This window comes from Mobula hypostoma, chromosome 5, assembly GCF_963921235.1.
Source record: "Mobula hypostoma chromosome 5, sMobHyp1.1, whole genome shotgun sequence".
Classification (NCBI taxonomy): domain Eukaryota; kingdom Metazoa; phylum Chordata; class Chondrichthyes; order Myliobatiformes; family Myliobatidae; genus Mobula; species Mobula hypostoma.
This window is the reverse complement of record NC_086101.1, coordinates 32,300,398-32,320,930: the sequence shown is the minus strand read 5'-3', so window position 1 is coordinate 32,320,930 and position 20,533 is coordinate 32,300,398. Positions and strand designations below refer to the sequence as shown.

The window sequence follows — 20,533 nt, the reverse complement described above, 5'->3', positions numbered from 1 at the left end:
GTCTTCACTAAGGAGGACATAAATAATCTTCCGGAAATAGTAGAAGACAGAGGGTCTAGTGAGATGGAGGAACTGAGGGAAATACATGTTAGTAGGGAAGTGGTGTTAGGTAGATTGAAGGCAGATAAATCCCCAGGGCCAGATGGTCTGCATCCCAGAGTGCTTAAGAAAGTAGCCCAAGAAATAGTGGATGCATTAGTGATAATTTTTCAAAACTCTTTAGATTCTGGACTAGTTCCTGAGGATTGGAGGGTGGCTAATGTAACCCCGCTTTTTAAAAAAGGAGGGAGAGAGAAACCGGGGAATTATAGACCGGTTAGCCTAACATCGGTGGTGGGGAAACTGCTAGAGTCAGTTATCAAAGATGTGATAACAGCACATTTGGAAAGCGGTGAAATCATCGGACAAAGTCAGCGTGGATTTGTGAAAGGAAAATTATGTCTGACGAATCTCATAGAATTTTTTGAGGATGTAACTAGTAGAGTGGATAGGGGAGAACCAGTGGATGTGGTATATTTGGATTTTCAAAAAGCTTTTGACAAGGTCCCACACAGGAGATTAGTGTGCAAACTTAAAGCACACGTTATTGGGAGTAAGATATTGATGTGGATAGAGAATCGGTTGGCAGACAGGAAGCAAAAAATGGGAATAAATGGAACCTTTTCAGAATGGCAGGCAGTGACTAGTGGGGTACCACAAGGCTCAGTGCTGGGACCCCAGTTGTTGACAATATATATTAATGACTTGGATGAGGGAATTAAATGCAGCATCTCCAAGTTTGCGGATGACATGAAGCTGGGCGGCAGTGTTAACTGTGAGGAGGATGCTAGGAGGATGCAGGGTGACTTGGATAGGTTGGGTGAGTGGGCAAAGTCATGGCAGATGCAATTTAATGTGGATAAATGTGAAGTTATCCACTTTGGTGGCAAAAATAGGAAAACAGATTATTATCTGAATGATGGCCGATTATGAAAAGGGGAGGTGCAACGAGACCTGGGTGTCATTATACATCAGTCATTGAAAGTGGGCATGCAGGTACAGCAGGCGGTGAAAAAGGTGAATGGTATGCTGGCATTCAGAGCAAGAGGATTCGAGTACAGAAGCAGGGAGGTACTACCGCAGTTGTACAAGGCCTTGGTGAGACCACACCTGGAGTATTGTGTGCAGTTTTGGTCCCCTAATCTGAGCAAAGACATTCTTGCCATAGAGGGAGTAGAAAGAAGGTTCATCAGATTGATTCCTGGGATGGCAGGACTTTCATATGATGAAAGACTGGATCGACTAAGCTTATACTTGTTGAAATTTAGAAGATTGAGGGGGGATCTTATTGAAACTTATAAAATCCGAAAGGGATTGGACAGACCAGATGCAGGAAGATTGTTCCCGATGTTGGGGAAGTCCAGAATGAGGGGTCACAGTTTGAGGATAAAGGGGAAGCCTTTTAGGACCGAGATTAGGAAAAACTTCTTCACACAGAGAGTGGTGAATCTGTGGAATTCTCTGCCACAGGAAACAGTTGAGGCCAGTTCATTAGCTATATTTAAGAGGGAGTTAGATATGGCCCTTGTGGCTAAAGGGATCGGGGGGTATGGAGGGAAGGCAGGTACAGGATTCTGAGTTGGATGATCAGCCATGATCATACTGAATGGCGGTGCAGGCTCGAAGGGCCGAATGGCCTACTCCTGCACCTATTTTCTATGTTTCTATGTTTCTATGTGAGGCTTCTTAACAAGATAAAAGCCCACAGTATTATATGAAAGATACTACTGGATAGAAAATAGACTGATTGGCAGGAGACAAAGAGTTTCAATAAAGGAGGACTATTCTGGTCGGCTGCCAGTGACAAGTGGTGTTCCCCAGGGGTTGATATTGGGACGACTTCTTTTCATGTTACACATCAACAATTTGGATGATGAAAATGATGGCTTTTGTGGCAAAGTTTGAAGACAATATAAAGGTAGGTGGAGGGCAGGTGGTTTTGTGGAAGCAGGGAGTCTGCAGAAGAAATTGGACAGAATGGGAGAACGAGCAAACCAGTGACAGATGAAATATAGTGTAGGGAAGTGTATAGTATGCACTTTGAGAGAAAGAATAAAGGTGTAGACTATTTTCTAAACAGGGAGTAAATTCAAAACTCAGAGGTGCAAAGAGACTTGGGAGTCCTCATGCAGAATTCTTTAAGGGTTAACTTTCAGTTTGAGTTGGTGGTGAGGAAGGCAAATACAACGTTATCATTCATTTCGGGAAGACTAGAATATGAGAGCAAAATGTGATGCTGAAGCTGTACAAGGCCACATTTGTAGTATCTTGAGCAGTTTTGGTCTCCTTATCTAAGAAAAGGTGTGTTGGCATTGGAGAGAGTCCAGTGGAGGTTCAGGAGAATGATTCTGGGAATGAAAGGATTAACGTATGAGAAACGTTTGATGGCTCTGTATCTGTACTTGCTGGAGTTTAGAAGAAAGGCGGAGGGGATCTCATTGAAACCTACTGAATATTGAAAGGCCTAGATAGATGTATGTTGAGAGGATGTGTCCTATAGAGGGCGAGCTGGGACCAGAGAGCACAACCTCAGAATAGAAAGACATCCAGTTAGATTAGAGATAAATAGGAATTTCTTTAGCCAGATGGTGGTGAATCTGTGGAATTCATTGCCATGGACTGCTGGGGAGGCCAAGTCATTGAGTATATTTAAAGAAGATGTTGATAGTTTCTTGGTTAGTCAGAGTGCCAAAGTTTATGAGGAGAAGGCAGGGAAATGGGGTTGAGAGGGACAATAAATCAGCCATGACCGAAAGGTTGAGCAGGTTTGTTGGGCCAAACGGCCTGATTCGACTTCTGTATCTTATGGTGTTATGGTCTTATCACTATTATGTTTCTTTCTTTTTTGAATTTGCACAATGTGGTGTTATTTGCACATTGGTTGTTTGTCTGTCTTTGGTATGTGCAGTTTTTCATTGATACCTTTACATTTTTTTATATTTACTGTTAATGTCCACATGAAAATGAATGTCAGGATAGTATATGCTGATGTTTATGTGTTTTGATAATGAAATTACTTTGAACTTTGAATAAAATGCTTGATCCACAGAATTGAACAAAACGTGACTATCATGACTATAGGAACCTGGGTCTTAGCACTCAGATCTGCAGCTGGGTCTTCAGCTTCCTCACAGACAGGACCCAGGCTGTAAAAATAAGGGCAAGCTCTCCTCTACAATCACTCTGAGCACCAGTGCCCCACAAGGCTGTGTACTCAGCCCCCTGCTGTACTCACTGTACACCCATGATTGTGTAGCCAAGTTTCCATCAAACTCAATATATAAGTTTGCTGATCACACAACAATTGTAGGCCGTATCTCAGGTAATGACGAGTTTGAGTACAGAGAGGAAATTAAGAACCTGGTGGTATGGTGCGAAGACAATAACCTATCCCTCCATGTCAGCAAGACGAAGGAATTGGTTGTTGACTTCAGAAGGAGTAGTGGACCGCACGACCCAATTTACATCGGTTGTGCGCAAGTGGAACAGGTCAAAAGCTTTAAGTTCCTCGGGGTCAATATCACAAATGACCTGACTTGGTTCAACCAAGCAGAGCTCACTGCCAAGAAGGCCCACCAGCGCCTTTACTTCCTGAGAAAACTAAAGAAATTTAGCCTATCCCTAAAACCCTCACTAATTTTATAGATGCACCGTAGAAAGCATTCTTCTAGGGTGTATCACAACCTGGTATGTAAGTTGTCCTGCCCAAGACCGAAAGAAGCTGCAGCAGATCGTGAACACAGCGCAGCACATCACACAAACCAATCTTCCGTCCTTGGACTCACTTTACACCACACGCTGTCGGAGCAGTGCTACCAGGATAATCAGGGACACGACCCACCCAGCCAACACACTTTTCATCCCTCTTCCCTCCGGGAGAAGGCTCAGGAGCTTGAAGACTTGTACAGCCAGATTTGGAAACAGCTTCTTTCCAACTGTGATAAGACTGCTGAACGGATCCTGACCTGGATCTGGGCCGTACCCTCCAAATATCTGGACCTGCCTCTCGGTTTTTTTGCACTACCTTACTTTCCATTTTTCTATTTTCTATTTATGATTTATAATTTAAGTTTTTAATATTTACTAATTTTAACTATTATTAATATTTTTAATATTTAATATTTGTAATCCAGGGAGCGGGAAGCGCAGAATCAAATATCGCTGTGATGATTGTACGTTCTAGTATCAATTATTCGGCGACAATAAAGAATGAAGTATAAAGTATCACTCACTATTTCTCCCTTGTTACAGTCATACACGCGCAGGCACACACACACACACACACACACACACACACACACACACACAGACAGACACACAGACAGACACACACACAGTTGTCCTGTGGGGTCAGGCTGACCGGGGATGGGTTTAACTCTCTGGCGACGTTAAAGGAGTGGGACACTGACCCTCCCTGCACCCTTTTGTCTGTTAGCTGGAACAGTTGCTCCTCACCAGACCCCTTCAGTCGTCAGGCAAAACCGGCAGAAGCAGAAGCAGAATCTCAGAGGTGTGCTGAGTTTGCGTCATACCAGCACCCTCAGAGATGTCCGAGACAGGGTTACTGGTCCGGGATACCCCTCCACGGACCAGGCAGGGGAAACACCGCAGCTGGCTGCTCCCTCAGACCAACGGGGTCTCCCTGGAATGGCTGGAAAGTAAAAAGTGGGAAATGACGTCAACAGGGAGTGTGTGTGCAGAGAGAGTGTGGAGATGCTGCAGAGAAGGAGGGTGGAGTACTGTAGGGTGTAGAGGAGAAATGGGAGTGGTCTAGAGTGGGGGAGTGGGGCTGAGATTGGGGAGGGGGGAATGACAGTGGTCTAGAGTGGGGGAGTGGGGCTGAGATTGGGGAGGGGGGAATGACAGTGGTGATGTAGGAGTGATGAGTATGTTGAACTGAAACATACTGGAAATATAGTTGAGGTACACAGGGTGGATGGTGTACTGCGGGTGCCTCTGTGCTTTTGACTGGGAGCACGGAGCAGAGGAAGAACATCAGTGGTGCAGAGGGATGTGGGGATGTGCTGGGGGCGTTGGGGAGGAAGGTGGAGACGGGCAGTGGAGAAGGATGAGAAGGAGAAATAATTGCAAATTTCATTTATTATTTAATTGCAAATGTCACTCCACTCTTTAAGAAGGGAGGAAGACAAAAGAGAGGAACTTTTCGGCCAGTTAGCCTAACCTCAGTGGCTGGGATACTTTATTAAGGACAAGGTTTCAAAGTACTTGGCGACTACTGATAAAATAGGTCAAAGTCAGCATGGTTTCTGTGAAGGGAAATCTTGCCTGACAAATCTGTTACAATTCTTTGAGGAAGTGACAAACAGGGTGGACAAAGGAGAGGCAGTGAATGTCATTTACTTGGATTTTCTGAAGGTGTTTGATAAGATGCCTCACATGAGGCTGCTTAACAAGAAAAAATCCTGTGGTGTTACAGGAAAGATACTGGCATGGATAGTGGAATGGCTGAAGGCAGGAGACAGTGAGTGGGAATAAAGGGGGCATTTTCTGGTTGGTTGCCAATGACTAGTGATGTTCGTCAGGGGTCAGTAATGAGCCCACCACTTTTCACATTGTCCATGATTTAGATAGTAGAATTGTTTGCTTTGTGGCAAAGTTTGATATGATGATAGGTGGAGAGGTAGGTAGTGCTGAGGAAGCAATGTGATTGTAGCAGGACTTAGACAAGGTGGACAAATGGGCAAAAAAGTGGCAGATGGAATACAGTGTTGGGAAATGCATGATAATGCCTTCGTGGTAAAAGGAACAATAGTGCGGACTTTTATCTAAATGGGGATAAACTTCAAATATCAGAGGTGCAAAGGGACTTGGGAGTCCTCGTGCAAGACTCCCAGAAGATTAACTCACAGGCTGAGTCTGTAGTAAAGAAGGAAAATGCAATGTTGGTGTTTATTTCAAGGGGAATAGAATATAAAAACAAGGGGATAATGCTGAAGCTTTATAAGGTGCTAGTCAGGCCACACTTGGAGTATTGTCAACAATTTTAGGCCTCTTACCTCAGAAAAGGTGTATGGTCATTGGAGAGAGTACAGAGGATGTTCAGAAGGATGATTTTGGGATGGGGTTAACATATGGGGAGCATTTGGCAGCTTTTGGCTTGTAGTCACTGGAATTTAGAACCATGCATGGGGACCTCATTGAAACTTACCAGATGTTGAAAGGGCTGGATAGGGTGGATGTGGGGAGGATCTTTCCTCTGGTAGGGATATCTAGGAACTAGAGGGCACAGTCTCAATATTGAAGGGCAACCCTGTAGAACAAAAGTAAGGAGGAATTTTTTTTAGACAGAGAATGGTGAATCTGTGGAACGCTCTGCTACAGCCGGTAGTGGAGGTCAAATCCGTGGATACATTTGAAGTGGAAATTGATAGATTCCTGATTGGTTGGGGCATCAAGGAATATGGTGAGAAGGTAGTTGTATGGGGTTGAATGGGATCCAAGATCAGCCATGATGAAATGGTAGAGCGGACTTGATGGGCTGAATGGTCTAATTCTGTTCCGATGTCTTATGGTCTAAATAGAATTAATGCAAATTAGAACAGCACTCTACAGCTCAGATATTGGACCTTGAAGTTTCAAGCTCTCTCTGGAGAGAAACTGTTCCCACCATCTCTGAGAGAAAGTGTTCTGAAACAATCTGTACACCAGGAAAGGTAAAACTTACCTCTTCCTCATAGTGACCACTGACCATTCCATAGGGACACCTGTATCTCAGCGCTCCCACATGAGGGAACAAGGTGGCCACACTGGCTGTTATCTTACTTGTGGAAGCTTTGCAGAATTTAGTGAGTTCTGACAAAATTCAACCAATGTCTCCTTTTCTCTGCAGCCCCTGTCCATTCACACCTACAGGGTGCAGACCATTCAGTTCAGGTGATTAGTGTTCAGCTCTGCAAATTTTTCAGACTCCTTATACATTATGTTTCGGGATTTTACAGCTTTCTTCCCTAGCTCCTCTGTTAAAACTGTTAACATGGGGATATTTGCAGGGATTTCCATGGAGGAGATGAACGAAAAAACATTGATGGAACCCTCCAAGGTCCCTGCAGTAAGATGGTCTTCCAGAGGGAGATTCTGTCACAGTTGTTTAACTGTTGTTTAAGGACAGGAGAGTGATAGCCTCAGGCAGCTGACAAACCAATGGGAGATCCAGGCCAAACTCTCTCAACTCAATCACTGAAGTGGGAGACTGACTGAGGTTTTCAGCGAGTCATCGATCAGAGACTAATATTCACATATGTGATCAAATTAACAGCAAATTGTGGAAATAATGAAAGTCAAAGAACAGGACAGAATATTTCATCCAAACAATGCATTTAATTTTGCATTCACAAATTCAGCAGTCAGCTACATCAGCCAGTGAAATTACAGTCATTAGAGTAACCATTGCGGGATCATCATCGGTACATAATTCATGGATTACACAGGGATGGTTGTGTGTTAGAAGAGAGGTGTGGATGCTCGCCACAGGGTATGGTCACGTTCTGAATACGTCAGATATCAGTGGGGGCTATGAGGAAGATGCAGAGAGACTTCAGGGTGAAGAAAACAGACTGGGAACAGTAACAGCATGGTGGTTGGAATATAATGTGGGAAATCACTTTGGGAGACAAAAACCCAAACGAGCTTTTTTATTAACAGGTGGTAATTTGTCAGTGTTCACAGCGACCTTGTCACCTTATACAGCGATCATGAAGACTGATGTGCAGGGACAGTCTGTGGGGATATTGTGGACGGTTTGGTTGCTCAGCATAAGAAGGGATGGGCCTGGAGTACATGGGTGCAGCAAAGGATCACAAAGCTGATATCTTGGATGGGGCGGAGGTTGTGTTGTGTGAGGAGACATGAGCACATTGAGCCTGTGTTTGGGAGGAGGAAAGCTGACAGAAGGTTACAATATCTTTACAGAGTGTAATGGTAAAGGTCAGGAATCATGTTTTCTGAGGTTGGGCTCAGCACAACCCACAGGTCAGGATGGATGGGCTGAGTGGTCGTCTGCCACTCCCGGGAAGCATATTTCCAGTTTTGTGCCTTCAGACGCTTTAACAAAGACAACGTTCCAGTTCTCATCTATTGCTGGCCAATGCTTGTGTGTTTCCCTGTCTCACTTCATCCATCAGCTAAACTTATTCCCAGTGAGTTTTTCTTGTTTATTCAATAACATATCTGCCTGGGTGAAGCATTTTCAACTGCAGAGCACAAAGGTTTTGCAGAGGCAAAGCGTGCTGGGACAACCTACTACGCTAGTAGGAAGCCCTGGAAGCTGAGGGAACCTGTTTCACTCCACAGGTTACCAGAGACCAGTTGCACCCACACTTGATCCCCTTTGTGGAGTTCAAGGATTTTGTTTCTCATGGACAACTGAGAACTATTCTTGGGCAGGACACTGTGGATCAAATTAACTTCCTTGTCATTCTTCATGAGCTGAACGTCAGTTGTTATCCCTCTGCCCGGGAGTGACAAATAGCTGAAGAAATACAGACCACACCTCGGGGCGGTGAACTTCCCACTTGTAGGGTTGTAGCCCTCTCCCTTGTTCACATTGACAATGTCGTAGATGATGGGGTTTGTTGGTTTCACAGTATGCCCATTTCCTTGGAGCTGGGCATCAAAGACAATTTCAGCACCTGAAAGACAGCATGATGGAGATGACCTTGAGGCTTTGCAATCCCAGAAGCAGCCACAACAAAACAAGGGACCATATCAGATGATCATATCAGCTTGTGACATCAGTGGTGGAGACAGAGACTCTCACAGTATTGGACAAGTAAGCTCTGTCTACCTCTATAAGGTTGTTCAGCTCTTTGAGTCAATGCTAGCTCTCAGGGCATTCTTATGCCCCCACACACTCATTCCCCTTTAATCTATCACCTTTCGTGTTACCTTTCTCTATCCTATATTCTAATACCTTTCTCTATCACTTTTCCCCAGGCCCATTTCCTCTCCCACTCCCACACACTGGGGTAGGTTGCACTGTCCGGGTAATCCATCTCCTGGAATGTCTACAGGAAGACCTGGTCCATGCTGACCAAAATTCCAAACCAGGCCAGTCCTAATCCGTGAGTTCTGTTGCAGGTGCATTGCTGTAAATGTTGAGGCCACATTTGGAGTGTTATATGCATTCTGCCACTGTATTACAGGAAGGTGGACACTTTGGAGATGGGGAAGAAGAGGTTCAACTGGTTGTTGTTATGGAAACTGGAGGGAATGAGACGCAATGCCATGGTCACAGAGAGGATGTGCACGACACCAGAATTGGGATCGAACCTGGCACTCTGCTGCCATGAGGCACTGGCACTCTCGCTGCTGTGGCACTGCTTGGCAAATGTTGCTAATGTGCCTAACTCTTTCTGGCAGCTTAGTGCAAATGCACAGCACTCTTGTGTGAAGAAGCTGCCTCTGATGTCCCTTATAAATGTCTCACCTCTGATCTTAAACTTACGCCCTCCCGTTCAGAACACATGTTCTCCCTGGGAAAACAACTATGTAATTCCACCCTGTCCATACCCTTCCTGATGTCATCTACCTCTGTCAGGTCACCCCTCAATCTCATACATTTCTGGCAATAAAGTCCTAGTCCCTGCAACCTCTCCTTGTAACTCAGGACCCACCCCCAATCCAGGCAGCATCCTGATAAAGCTTTTGTTGCACTCTTTGCAGTTTAGTTACGGATTTCCTGTAACAGGGTGACCTAAACTGTACACACAAGCGGCCTCACCAACAGCATCCTAACTGCCCAATGTCCTGCCTGATGAATGGCAGCTTACCGAATGCCTTCTTCATCACCAAATCTACTTGTGACACTGCTTTCAGTGAACCTTGCATTTTCTCTCCTATGTCTCTCTGCTCTACAACACGTCCCAAAGCCCTTCTGTTCACTATACAAGTTCTACCCTGGTTTGATGCCCTAAAATGCAATACCTCTCATTTACCTGGATTTTCCAATCTTCAACCAACCTACCCATCCATCAAGATCCTCCTGTAATTTTTCATAATCTGTTTCAGAGTCTATGATATCACCAATTGTAGTATCATCTGCAGACTCACTAACCAAGCAACAAAGATCCAAGCAGTGGCCCCTGTGATACACCACTAGCCACAGGCCTCCACTCTGAGAAACATCACCCTCTGCTCGCTACCTCTGAGCTAATTATTAATCCAATCTGCTATCTCCTCCTGGATCCCATGTAATCTATCCTTCCCAACCAGCCTGTCATAAGAGATAATGTCAATAGCCCTGCTAAGGTCCATATAAGACAACATCCAGTGCCCTATTCTCATAAGTCGTCTTGGTTATGTCTTCAAAACACAAGACGTTTGTGAGACATGATTCCCTGCATACAAAACCGGGCCGACTGCACATGCTTAGACTTTGTATATCCAAACTCATTTGGATATCAAAACAAGATCCAGTCATTCAGAATCCCCTCCAGTAACTTATCCAACACTGATGACAAGTCTTACTGGACTGTAGTTTCTTGGCTTGTCTTTGCTGCCCTTCTTAGATAAACTTACATTAGCCACCCTCCTGTCTTTGAGATCGTCACCTGTGGCTAAAGATGATACAAATGTATCTCCACAAGGGAACTGCAAAGGACTAATTCTTCTCCATCTTCCCACAAGGTCCAAGATGTACATGGTCACGTCCTGGGGACTTATCCTTCTTAACCATCTGTAAGGCTGCCAATACCTCCTCCCTGGTTGGTTGTACAAGGTCCTGAAAACACCACTCATTTCTGACATTTATTTAGTATCAAGCATTTTTTGCACAGTAAAAGCTAATGGTAAATATTAAAAACCTTGCCCATCTGCTGTGGCTCCACATATAGATGGCCACTCTAATCTGTTGTGGGATCTAGCACTTAGCCACCCTTACGTTTCTCTGACAATAATGAACAAATCACCAGTCACCTTGTGAATCTCCTCTGCAACCTCCCCAGAGTTTAATGCAGCCAAATGCGAGGTGTTGCACTTCAATAGGACCAACCAGGGTAGGTCTCACATAGAGAACAGCAGGGACTGAGGATTGTGGTAGTAAAAACTGTTCTGGAAGTACAGGTCCATAATTCACTGAAGGTGGCAGCACAGGTAGACAGGGTTGTAAAGAGAGTTTTTCGTAAATCAAAGTATTGAGAACAGGAGATGGGATGTTATGTTGCAGTTGTCTAAGGCATTGGCAAGGCCTAATTTGGAGTATTGTGGGCAATTTTGGTCACTTACCTGCAGGAAAGATATAAATAAGGTTGAAAGAGTACAGAGAAAATTTACAAGGATATTGCAGTTCTGGAGGACCCGAGTTACAAGGAAAGATAGATTAGGTTAGGACTTTATTCCTTGGAATGTAGAAGACTGAGGGGAAATTTGATAGAGGTATACAGAATTTTATGAGGGGTTCAGACAGGGTAAATGCAAGCAGACTTTTTCTACTAAGTTTGGGTGGGTCATGGGTTAAGGGGGGAAGGTGAATTGTTTAAGAAGAACACAATATTCCAGATTAGGCCTCACCAATGTCTTAGATAACTTCAACATAACATCCCATCTCTTGTTTTCATCTTCACTGAGAGGATGGTAAAAGTGTGGAATGAGCTGCACGTGTGAGCTCAATTTCAATGTTTGAGAAGTTTGGGTCGGTACACGGATGGTAGAGGTATTGAGGTTATGGTCCAGAGGCAGGTTGATGGGACTAGGCAGTGTAAATGGTTTGGCACAGATGAGATGGGCCGAAGGGCCTGTTCTGAGTTGTACTTTCTATGACTCTATGACTCTTTGACTCATTCATATCTTTCCCGGGGGTGACCAGAACTACATTCAATAATCTGTGTAGGCTAACCACGGCTTTGTAAAGTTGCAACATAATGCCCCAAATTTATACTCTATGCCCAATCTCTGAAGGTAAGCATGTCATACACCTTCTACACCTACCTACCTACCTATGCTACCGATTTGAGGGAACCACAGTCTTGGACCCCTTGCCCAACATTCCCTTCTGCTCTACCACTTGCTCTGTATGTCTTTTCCATATTTGACTTCCCCGCACTTGGAATTATTGTGATGCAATGCGGAAACACCATGGAAATTGGTCTATGCCGACCAAAGTGCCCATCCAAGCTAGTCCCACGTACCAGAGAATGGGTGCATTAACCTCTAACCTTCCCAATCCCTGGACCTGTCCAACTCTTTTAAAAGTTGACATCGTACCTGCCTCATTTACTTCCTCTGACAGCTCACCGCACATGGATACCACCCCTGGTGTGAAAAAGTTGTCCCTTATGTTCCTCTTTCACCTTATTGCTATATCCTCTAGTTCTTGATTCTCCAACACTGGGAAAAGCTTCAATATATTCACCCTATCTATGCCCCTCTTGAAATTATTCACCTCTGTTAGACCATCTTTCAGTCTGCTAGTGTCTAAAGAATGAAACCCTAGTCTTTCCTTTTCACTCAGTCCCTCAGGTCCTGGCACCATCCTAGTGGATTTTTCTGCACTATTTCCACTTTAATAACATCTTTCCTATAGCAGAATGACCAAAACTGAACGTAATACTCCAAGTGTGGCCTTATCTGTGTCTTGTACGACTGCACCTTGATCTCCCTACTCCCTCCTTACTAACTGCTCTGCTTTATGAAGGTCAGCATGCTAAAACCACATTATTCTGTGAACTATACACTTTCCTTCCAAGGTCCTTCTGTTCCATAACATCACCCAGGGCTCTGCCTTTCACCGTGAATATTCTACCTGAATTTGACTTTCCAAAATACAAATCTTGCCATCACTGAATTTATCTCCATTTGCCATTCCTTGGTCTACGTACTCAGCTAACCACCACCCCCTGTAATTTCTGATAACCTTCATTGTCCATAAATCTCCTACGTTAGAGTAATCTGCAAACTTACTAATCGCGATTTGAACATACTTTTCCCAATCGATGATATAGATGACAAACAACAATGAGCACAGCCCAACCTCTGAAGCACACCACTAGACACGGGGCTCCAGTTTGACAACCAATCTTCTGGCATCACTCTCTGCTTTATGCCATCAAGCCAATTACGTAAACATTTAGTCAATTCTCCTTGGATTTATGCCTTAGATTAAAATGGCTTTGTTGCCAAGTTTGCAGATGATACAAAGAATGGTGGATGGGTAGGTGGTTTTCAGGAAACAGGTAGGATGCAGAAGGACTTAGAAAGATTAGGAGAATGGGCAAGAAAGTGGTAAATGAAATATCATGTTGGAAAATCCATGGTCATGGATTTTGGTAGTAGAAATAAATGTGCAGACTATTTTCTAAATGGGGACAAAATCCAAAATTCTGAGATGCAAAGGGACTTGGAATGCTTGAGCAGAGCACTCTTAAAGGTTAACTTGCAGGTAGAGTTGGTGGTGAGGAAGGCAAATGCCATGTTAGCAAGGTTGTGATGCTGAGGCTTGATAAGGCACTGGTGAGGCTGCACGCTGAGTATTGTGAATAGTTTTGGGCTCCTCATCTTAGAAAAGATGAGCTGGATTTGGAGAGGGTCCAGAGGATCACAAGGATGATTCCAGAAATGAAATGGTTATCATATGAGGAACATGTGATGGCTCTGGGTCTGTACTCACTGGAATTCAGAAGGGCAAGGGGGTATAACACATAGAAACAGAGAAAACCTACAGCACAATACAGGCCCTCCAGCCCACAAAGTTGTGCCGAACATGTCCCTACCTCAGAAAATACTAGGCTTACCCGTAGCCCTCTATTTTTCTAAGCTCCATGTACCTATCCAAAAGTCTCTTAAAAGACCCTATCGTATCCACCTCCTCCACCATTGCCGGCAGCCCATTCCACGCACTCACCACTCTTTGAGTAAAAAACTTACCCCTGACATCTCCTCTGTACCTACTCCCCAGCACCTTAAGCCTGTGTCCCCTTATGGCAACCATTTCAGCCCTGGGTAAAAGCCTCTGACTATCCACAAGATCAATGCCTCTCATCATCTTACACATCTCTATCAGGCCACCTGTCATCCTCCATTGCTCCCAGGAGAAAAGGCTGAGTTCACTCAACCTATTCTCATAAGGCATGCTCCCTAATCCAGGCAACATCCTTGTAAATCTCCTCTACATCGTTTCTATGGTTTCCACATTTTACCTGTAGTGAGGTGACCAGAACTGAGCACAGTACTCCAAGTGGGGTCTGACCAGGGTCCTATATAGCTGTAACATTACCTCTCGGCTCCTCAATTCAATTCCACGATTGATGAAGGCCAATACACCATATGCCTTCTTAACCACAGAGTCAACCTGTGCGGCTGCTTTGAGCGTCCTATGGACTCAGACCCCAAAGACAGAGTGGATGTGGTAAGGATGTTTCCCATAGTCTAGGACTAGAGGGCACAGCTTCAGGATAGAGGGGCACCCTTTCAAAGCAGAGATGCGGAGAAATTTCTTTAGCAAAAGGCTGGTGAATTTGTGGAATTTGTTGCCTCAGGTAGCTGTGGAGGCCAGGTCGTGGGTGTGTTTAAAACAGAGATTGATAGGTTGTTGATCGGACACCACAAAGGTTATGAGGAGAAGGCCGGGAACTGGGTTGCGGAGGAGAAAAAAACAAGATCAGCCATGATTGAATGGTGGAGCAGATTCAATGGGCCAAATGGCCTAATTCTGCTCCCATGTGTTATGGTCTTATTATGGTCTTATTTACTGCCCTACCCTCATCAACTTTCTTGGTCAAAAAGCTCAATTAAGTCAAAATACATCTTTTCGCCATCAAAGTAAGAAATGCAATCATTCTACGGGCTGAAGGGGAAAGATTACTAGAAATTTTAGGTAGTCCAAAGATAGCAGTAATAGGGTGAGGAGAGATATCTATATTTAATACCTTAGAAATAATATTGAAAATATCTCTCCAAAAAGTTTCCAAAGTAGGGCAAGACCAAAACATATGAGTTAAAGAGGCTATCTGCCCCGAACATCTATCACAGAAAGGATTAATATGCGTGTAAAAACGCGCTAACTTATCTTTGGACATATGTTCTCTATGAACCACTTTAAATTGAATTAGGGAATGTTTAGCACAAATAGAGGAAGTATTAACTAATTGTAAAATCTGCCCCCAATCATCCACAGAAATGGTAAGCCCCAATTCCTGTTCCCAATCTACCCTAATCTTATCAAATGGAGCTTTCCTAAGTTTCATAATAATATTATAAATCATAGCCGATGCACCTTTCTGACATGGATTAAGGTTAATTATCGAATCTAAAATATATATAGGAGGAAGCATTGGAAAGGAAGAAAGTATAGTACTTAGGAAACTTAATGCTCCAACTACCTTTTTTTGGTTTTCTCAGACGATTTTATGTTTGAATCTGGAGAAAATTAGAAGTAACCTTTATGATTCTTCATTTAAATTTGAACAGATTTGGGGACCTTTTATTCGATATTTTCATTTAATGTAATATTTACCCTTCTTGTTCTTTTCTCACTGTTTTAATGGAGGTCGGGATTGAGGACGTGATTTTAAGTTTAACTCTGTTTGGTTTCAAGTTAGCCCATTGCTTTGCTTTGCTTTTAGTTAGTTGCACGGTGGGTTTTTTTTGGGGGTTTTTTTTTCTTTTTTTTCCATTGATATATATAAAATCTAGTATACTATTATGTTATCTTGGTTTCTTATGCTTAAATTACATTGTTTGTAGTATTTTCTTTTTGGTATTGTTATCTTTTGGAATTTTATTATACTTTAACATTGTATTAATGTTTATATGGCTTACCTTTTTTGTATACTTACTCAATAAAAAGATTTAAAAAGAAAAAAGCTCAATTAAGTCTGTAAGACATGACTATCTATGCACAAAGCCATGCTGACTACACCTAATCAAATCCTGCCTTTCCAAATGTCTGTGTATCTTATCCCTCAGAATCTTCTCCATTGGTAAGGTATCTGGAGAATGGTCCCTAACAGGTGTATGTAAGAAATATCTTATCCCTCAGAATCCTCTCCATAACTTACTACCTCCTGCACAGATGTTAGACTTACTGGCCTATATTTCCCCGGTCTTTGGTTGTCACCCTTCTGAAATAAAATCATTACGTTCACTATCTTCCGGTCAGCTAGCACGTCACTGGTGATGAACCATTGTACAAATATCTCAGCCAGGGATCAGTTGTCAGGATTATTCTAACCTGCTTTATTTGAACTTTTCCTCGCTGTGATGTAAGATCTTTGACCTGGAACATTAACTCTGTTCTCCCCATTCCCGACCATGCAAACTGGCATTTTCTGTTTTTTATTGCAGTTAAAACTTATCGTGTAAGTCAACTTACTTGGCCCCAGACTGGACCCGGGTCTCAGTTTTTTCATGGCCTGCTGAATAAACTCCAAAACATTCTGTTGTCCAGATGCTTCGAAGACAGATGTCTAAAACAAAAACACGTTTATACAATTTACAAAAGCATCATTTCTGATCTTCGTCCTGCTCAGGATGATGTGTCGGCTTCGGGAATCACTGTCAATTTACTTGTAAAGAACGTCAGATAGAGAGGGCGTTCAAACCTCATTCACCCGATGAACACTGACTCCCCTGGGGGTGGTGGTCTGGGGTAAAGGGTCTGAGCTTGGGGGTCCTGGGCTGTGATGTGCCTGGAGGGTCTGGTTGGTGAGAGTCGGAGTGAAGGGTCTGAGAGTGGGCGATCAGGGTGTGATGAGTCTGAAGGTGAAGAATCTGGATGACAGGTCTGGCGTGGCGGTCTGGGTGAAGGGTCTGGGGGTGAAGATTCTGGGGTGAAGTCCCAGGGGTGAAGGGCCTGGAGGTGGGTGTCTGGGGATGAAAGGTCTGTGTGGGGGTTTCTGGGGTGGGGTTTCTCAAGGTGGGGTATGTGTGATGGGGTTCCCTGGATGGGGGTTGATGTTGTGGGATCTGGAATCAGGATTTCTAGGTATGGGTGTCATGGGGTGATTTGTCTGTGGTTGAGGGTCTAGGGTGACCATCACCTTGGTAACACCCGGGTGCTGTGACTGTTCACACAGAGACACTGATCCCTCCCCCACCCCACCCCTGTCCCTCCCCTCCCTGTCTACACAGAACATAGAAAATGGACAGTTCATGACAGGACAGTTCACCCGGCAGGCTGTGCCAATCTAATACATGGACATATCAAAACGCCTCGTGAACACCTCTACTGTATCTGCCTCCACCACCATTCCTGGCACCCACACGCTCTGTGTGGGAAACCAGTCCCTCCCATCTCCTTTAAACCCCCCTCAGCTTAAATGCATGCCCTCTGGTGTTAGACATCTCAACCCTGTCTGGCTGTCTACTGTCTATTCCTCTCAGAAGCCTCTTCTGCAACCTCTCCAAACACTCCACATCCTTCCTGAAATAGTGCATCCAGAATTGAATGCAATACTCCTGCTGCAATCGAACTAGAGTTTATAAAACTGAAGCGTAATCTTTTGGCTCTTCATCTCTGCCTCGACTAGTAAAGTCAAGCATGCTGTACTCCTTCACCACCCGAGGCAGGACCCTTCATAATCACCTTCCCTGTCAGCACAGACCACAGGATCCCTATCACACTGAAACCCAGGAGCTGTTCACTCCCTCACCCGCTCACATCACCTCCCAGCCCCAATCCTTCACCTCCCACTTCCTCAGCCAACTCCCAGGTGCACCCCGCATCCAGGATCGACTGAGGGAGGGGTTGGTGAAGGAGTAGAGGGAGAGGGAGGAGGCAAGAGACAGACAGAGACAAATACAGAGACAGAGGGAGAGAGGCAGAGAGGAGAGAGAGTGAGTGTGTGTGAGAGAGGGAGATGGAATAGAGTGGATGAGAGGGTCAGGGGTAAAGAGAGAGTGGGCAACAGAGCTGTGTGTGAGTGTGTGTGTGTCAGAGAGAGACAGAGAGAGAGAGAGAGAGAGAGAGAGAGTGAGGGAGGGAGAGGGAGGGAGAGAGTCAGAGAGAGAGAGAACAGACAGGAAGAGAGTCTGAGACAGAAACCACGAGCTGGTAACTAAGGGAGTGATGGTGATGGAGTACGGAAAGCCCTGTGTCACAGTGGACGTGGGTTGTCTGAGTGAACACAGAAACGTACCACATGGAAACAGGCCATTCGTTTCTACCGCTTCGTGCTGACCGGTGGCAACCTTTCAGCACTAATTGGTAGCCCAGCACATAGCCCATGCCCTCTGTCTGGAACGACTGAAGACACAGGATGAAATGCCCGGCTGTGACCAAAGCCCGGTCAGGAGAATGGTTGAGGACAAACTGGAAGAAGGACCAGAGAGCTTGTATACTGAAAGCATGTCCGGGGAATGGTGTTGAGTGGCTGAACGATAGCTGATCTGCTGAAATGGCTGCTTCCCTGTGCCGGATGTGAGACCCAGGTGATAATTCAGAGAGAGCACAGGGCTCCAGGAGAGGGGTGGGGGTGAGAGTACAGTGAGCAGGGATGGGCAACTGAGCTGGGCTTGGGGGAAGGTGTGGCAGGGGAGAGGGCAGGAACAGGTGCCTGGACGACACCAGAGGAAACAATGCTGCAACAGGGTGAGGGTAGAGAGCTGAGGGGGGTGGGGAGGGGGAGGGAGGGAGGGAACAGGTGAAGGCAGTCACCCCAGCTGAGGGAGTGTGGAATGGACAGTGGTCTCATCTGCAACAGACTCCACAGAGAAGTGGTTACCCTTTCCTCAGGTCCTGCTCTGTTCCTCAGAGATGTCCCACAAGGCTTTGGAGGGCAGGAAGCTGCCGGGCGGATTCTAAACAAATTCCCATCGAAGGTGGGTACAGGTTTGGAAGGATGCTCCACATTGGACAAGAGAGGGAGTTGAGGGACAGCCCAGTGGATCAACATGGGTCAAGGACTGGATCCACGAGGAGAGTGGTCATGACAGCAGGTTCAAAAAGAGAGTGAGTGGGGGCAGATGGGGAGACGATTATCCACAGCGGGGAGACTGTACTCCTGAGTGTCTCACAACACGATCAACCAGTCAGGGTAACCACAGCTGATCAGTCACCTCATCACACCCTTCTGCACCAACCCCCATTCCCCTCCACTGCCCTGGCAGAATGTAGGAGACCCAGGAAAAGGCCCTTCACCCCATCATCTGTGCTAGCTAAAACTCTTCAGTCTGAAGGTGATCCATGCCCTCCATTTGTTGTGATTGTGTGTGTGTCTGTCCGGATTCATTTTAAATGTCACTCTCCTATCTGCCTCCACCTCCAACCCTGGCAGCACATTCCAGTCCTCCACCCCCGTCAGTGCCAAAACCTGCCCTGCACATCCCCCATAAACTCCCCCTTACTTTTAATGCATGCGTGCTCTCTAATATATGGCAATTCCACCCTTTGCTTCTCATTAGCTTAAAAACTTCTTTTGGGTCTCCATTTAGCCTCCGACAATCTCAAAAACACTTGATTTCTGCTTGGAAATGCACCCGGTGACTGATCCTCTGTATCTCCCTGAGTTCGAGAACTCTGGAGAGTCACTCCCCTCTGGGGTGAAGAAAGTCCCTTCAGCTCTCTCCCAGATGGACAGCACTTTGTTTGGAGTGGAGACAGGATTTGGACAGGAAGGCAACATCCATCAATCAGGACCCCCACCACCCAGTCTCATTACTCCCATCGTGGAGGAGTACAAGAGCCTGAAGATGCACACTCAAAGTTTTCAAAACAGTTCTTCCCTTCTGCCATCGGATTTCTGAACGGCCCATAAACTCATGACACTACCTCACTAATCTGCTCTCTTTTTCCGCTATTTATTTACGTTTAACATATCCCTAATTGTAACTTATAGTAGTGTTTTATGTCTTGCACAGTCCTGCTGCCACAAAACACTAAATTTCATGGCATATGTTGGTGATAATAAAAACTGGATTCTGATTCTGCTGTCACATTGGGGTAAGAAATGGGTGACAAAATGGGAGAGGTGTAGATTCAAGGGAAGGCTGGGAACAAGATGGAGAGAGGGGGATTTGTCCTCACCTGGAAATCTTCTCCAAGACTTTCCGATGTCCATGTGTGAAGGAAGATTAAACACACCAGATATCTCTGTAAAATAAATCAACAAGATGTTAGACAGGCAGAAAGAACCAAGTGATTAAAACATCACCTTGGTGAGCTCAGCTCAGCTGTACCAGTTTTGTGGATGCCATGCTCTCTCTTGCCATTAGTCGCAGTCTAACTTGCTGCCGAACTGCTGAAGGACTTTATAAGCATCTGATCTCACCAGTCCTGCCCCCTCCAGCAGTTAAGCATCTCTCTGTTATGGTGAAAGCAGAACCACATCCTGGGCCACAGAAGGTGTGAACAGAGAATTGGAATCAATACTGGAAGGTCAGGGAAGTACCCCCAGTACCCAGACTGGGCACCAGGAAGCTGTGCAACCCCACTCAGGCACAGAAACAATTTTATGGGCAGAAAGTGGGAGCATGAGGTTGAAAGTGATAAAAAATCAGCCATGATATAACAGTGGCGCACATGCAATGGGCTGAATGACCTAAT

The 20,533-nt window shown here is 45.0% G+C and overlaps 1 protein-coding gene across 1 annotated transcript; it reads right to left on the bottom strand.

Annotated features, from left to right (window-relative positions):
• Positions 1-7,367: 7,367 nt before the first annotated feature.
• LOC134346177 (complement C1q tumor necrosis factor-related protein 3-like) lies at positions 7,368-20,192 on the bottom strand. The gene is made up of 4 exons (XM_063047494.1): positions 20,167-20,192; positions 20,015-20,080; positions 16,364-16,457; positions 7,368-8,687 (listed from the first exon to the last, which is right to left on the bottom strand). The coding sequence occupies exons 1-4, from the start codon at positions 20,182-20,184 to the stop codon at positions 8,299-8,301; spliced, it is 567 nt and encodes a 188-aa protein (XP_062903564.1). The 5' UTR covers positions 20,185-20,192; the 3' UTR covers positions 7,368-8,298.
• Between the last annotated feature and the right edge of the window lie 341 nt (positions 20,193-20,533).

Coding starts and splice junctions, on each gene's coding strand:
- LOC134346177 (XM_063047494.1), bottom strand. Junction 16,458..20,014: donor GTCTTGGAGAAGATTTCCAG/GTGAGGACAAAT, acceptor TTTTTGTTTTAG/ACATCTGTCTTCGAAGCATC. Junction 8,688..16,363: donor CGGGTCCAGTCTGGGGCCAA/GTAAGTTGACTT, acceptor GCTGTCTTTCAG/GTGCTGAAATTGTCTTTGAT.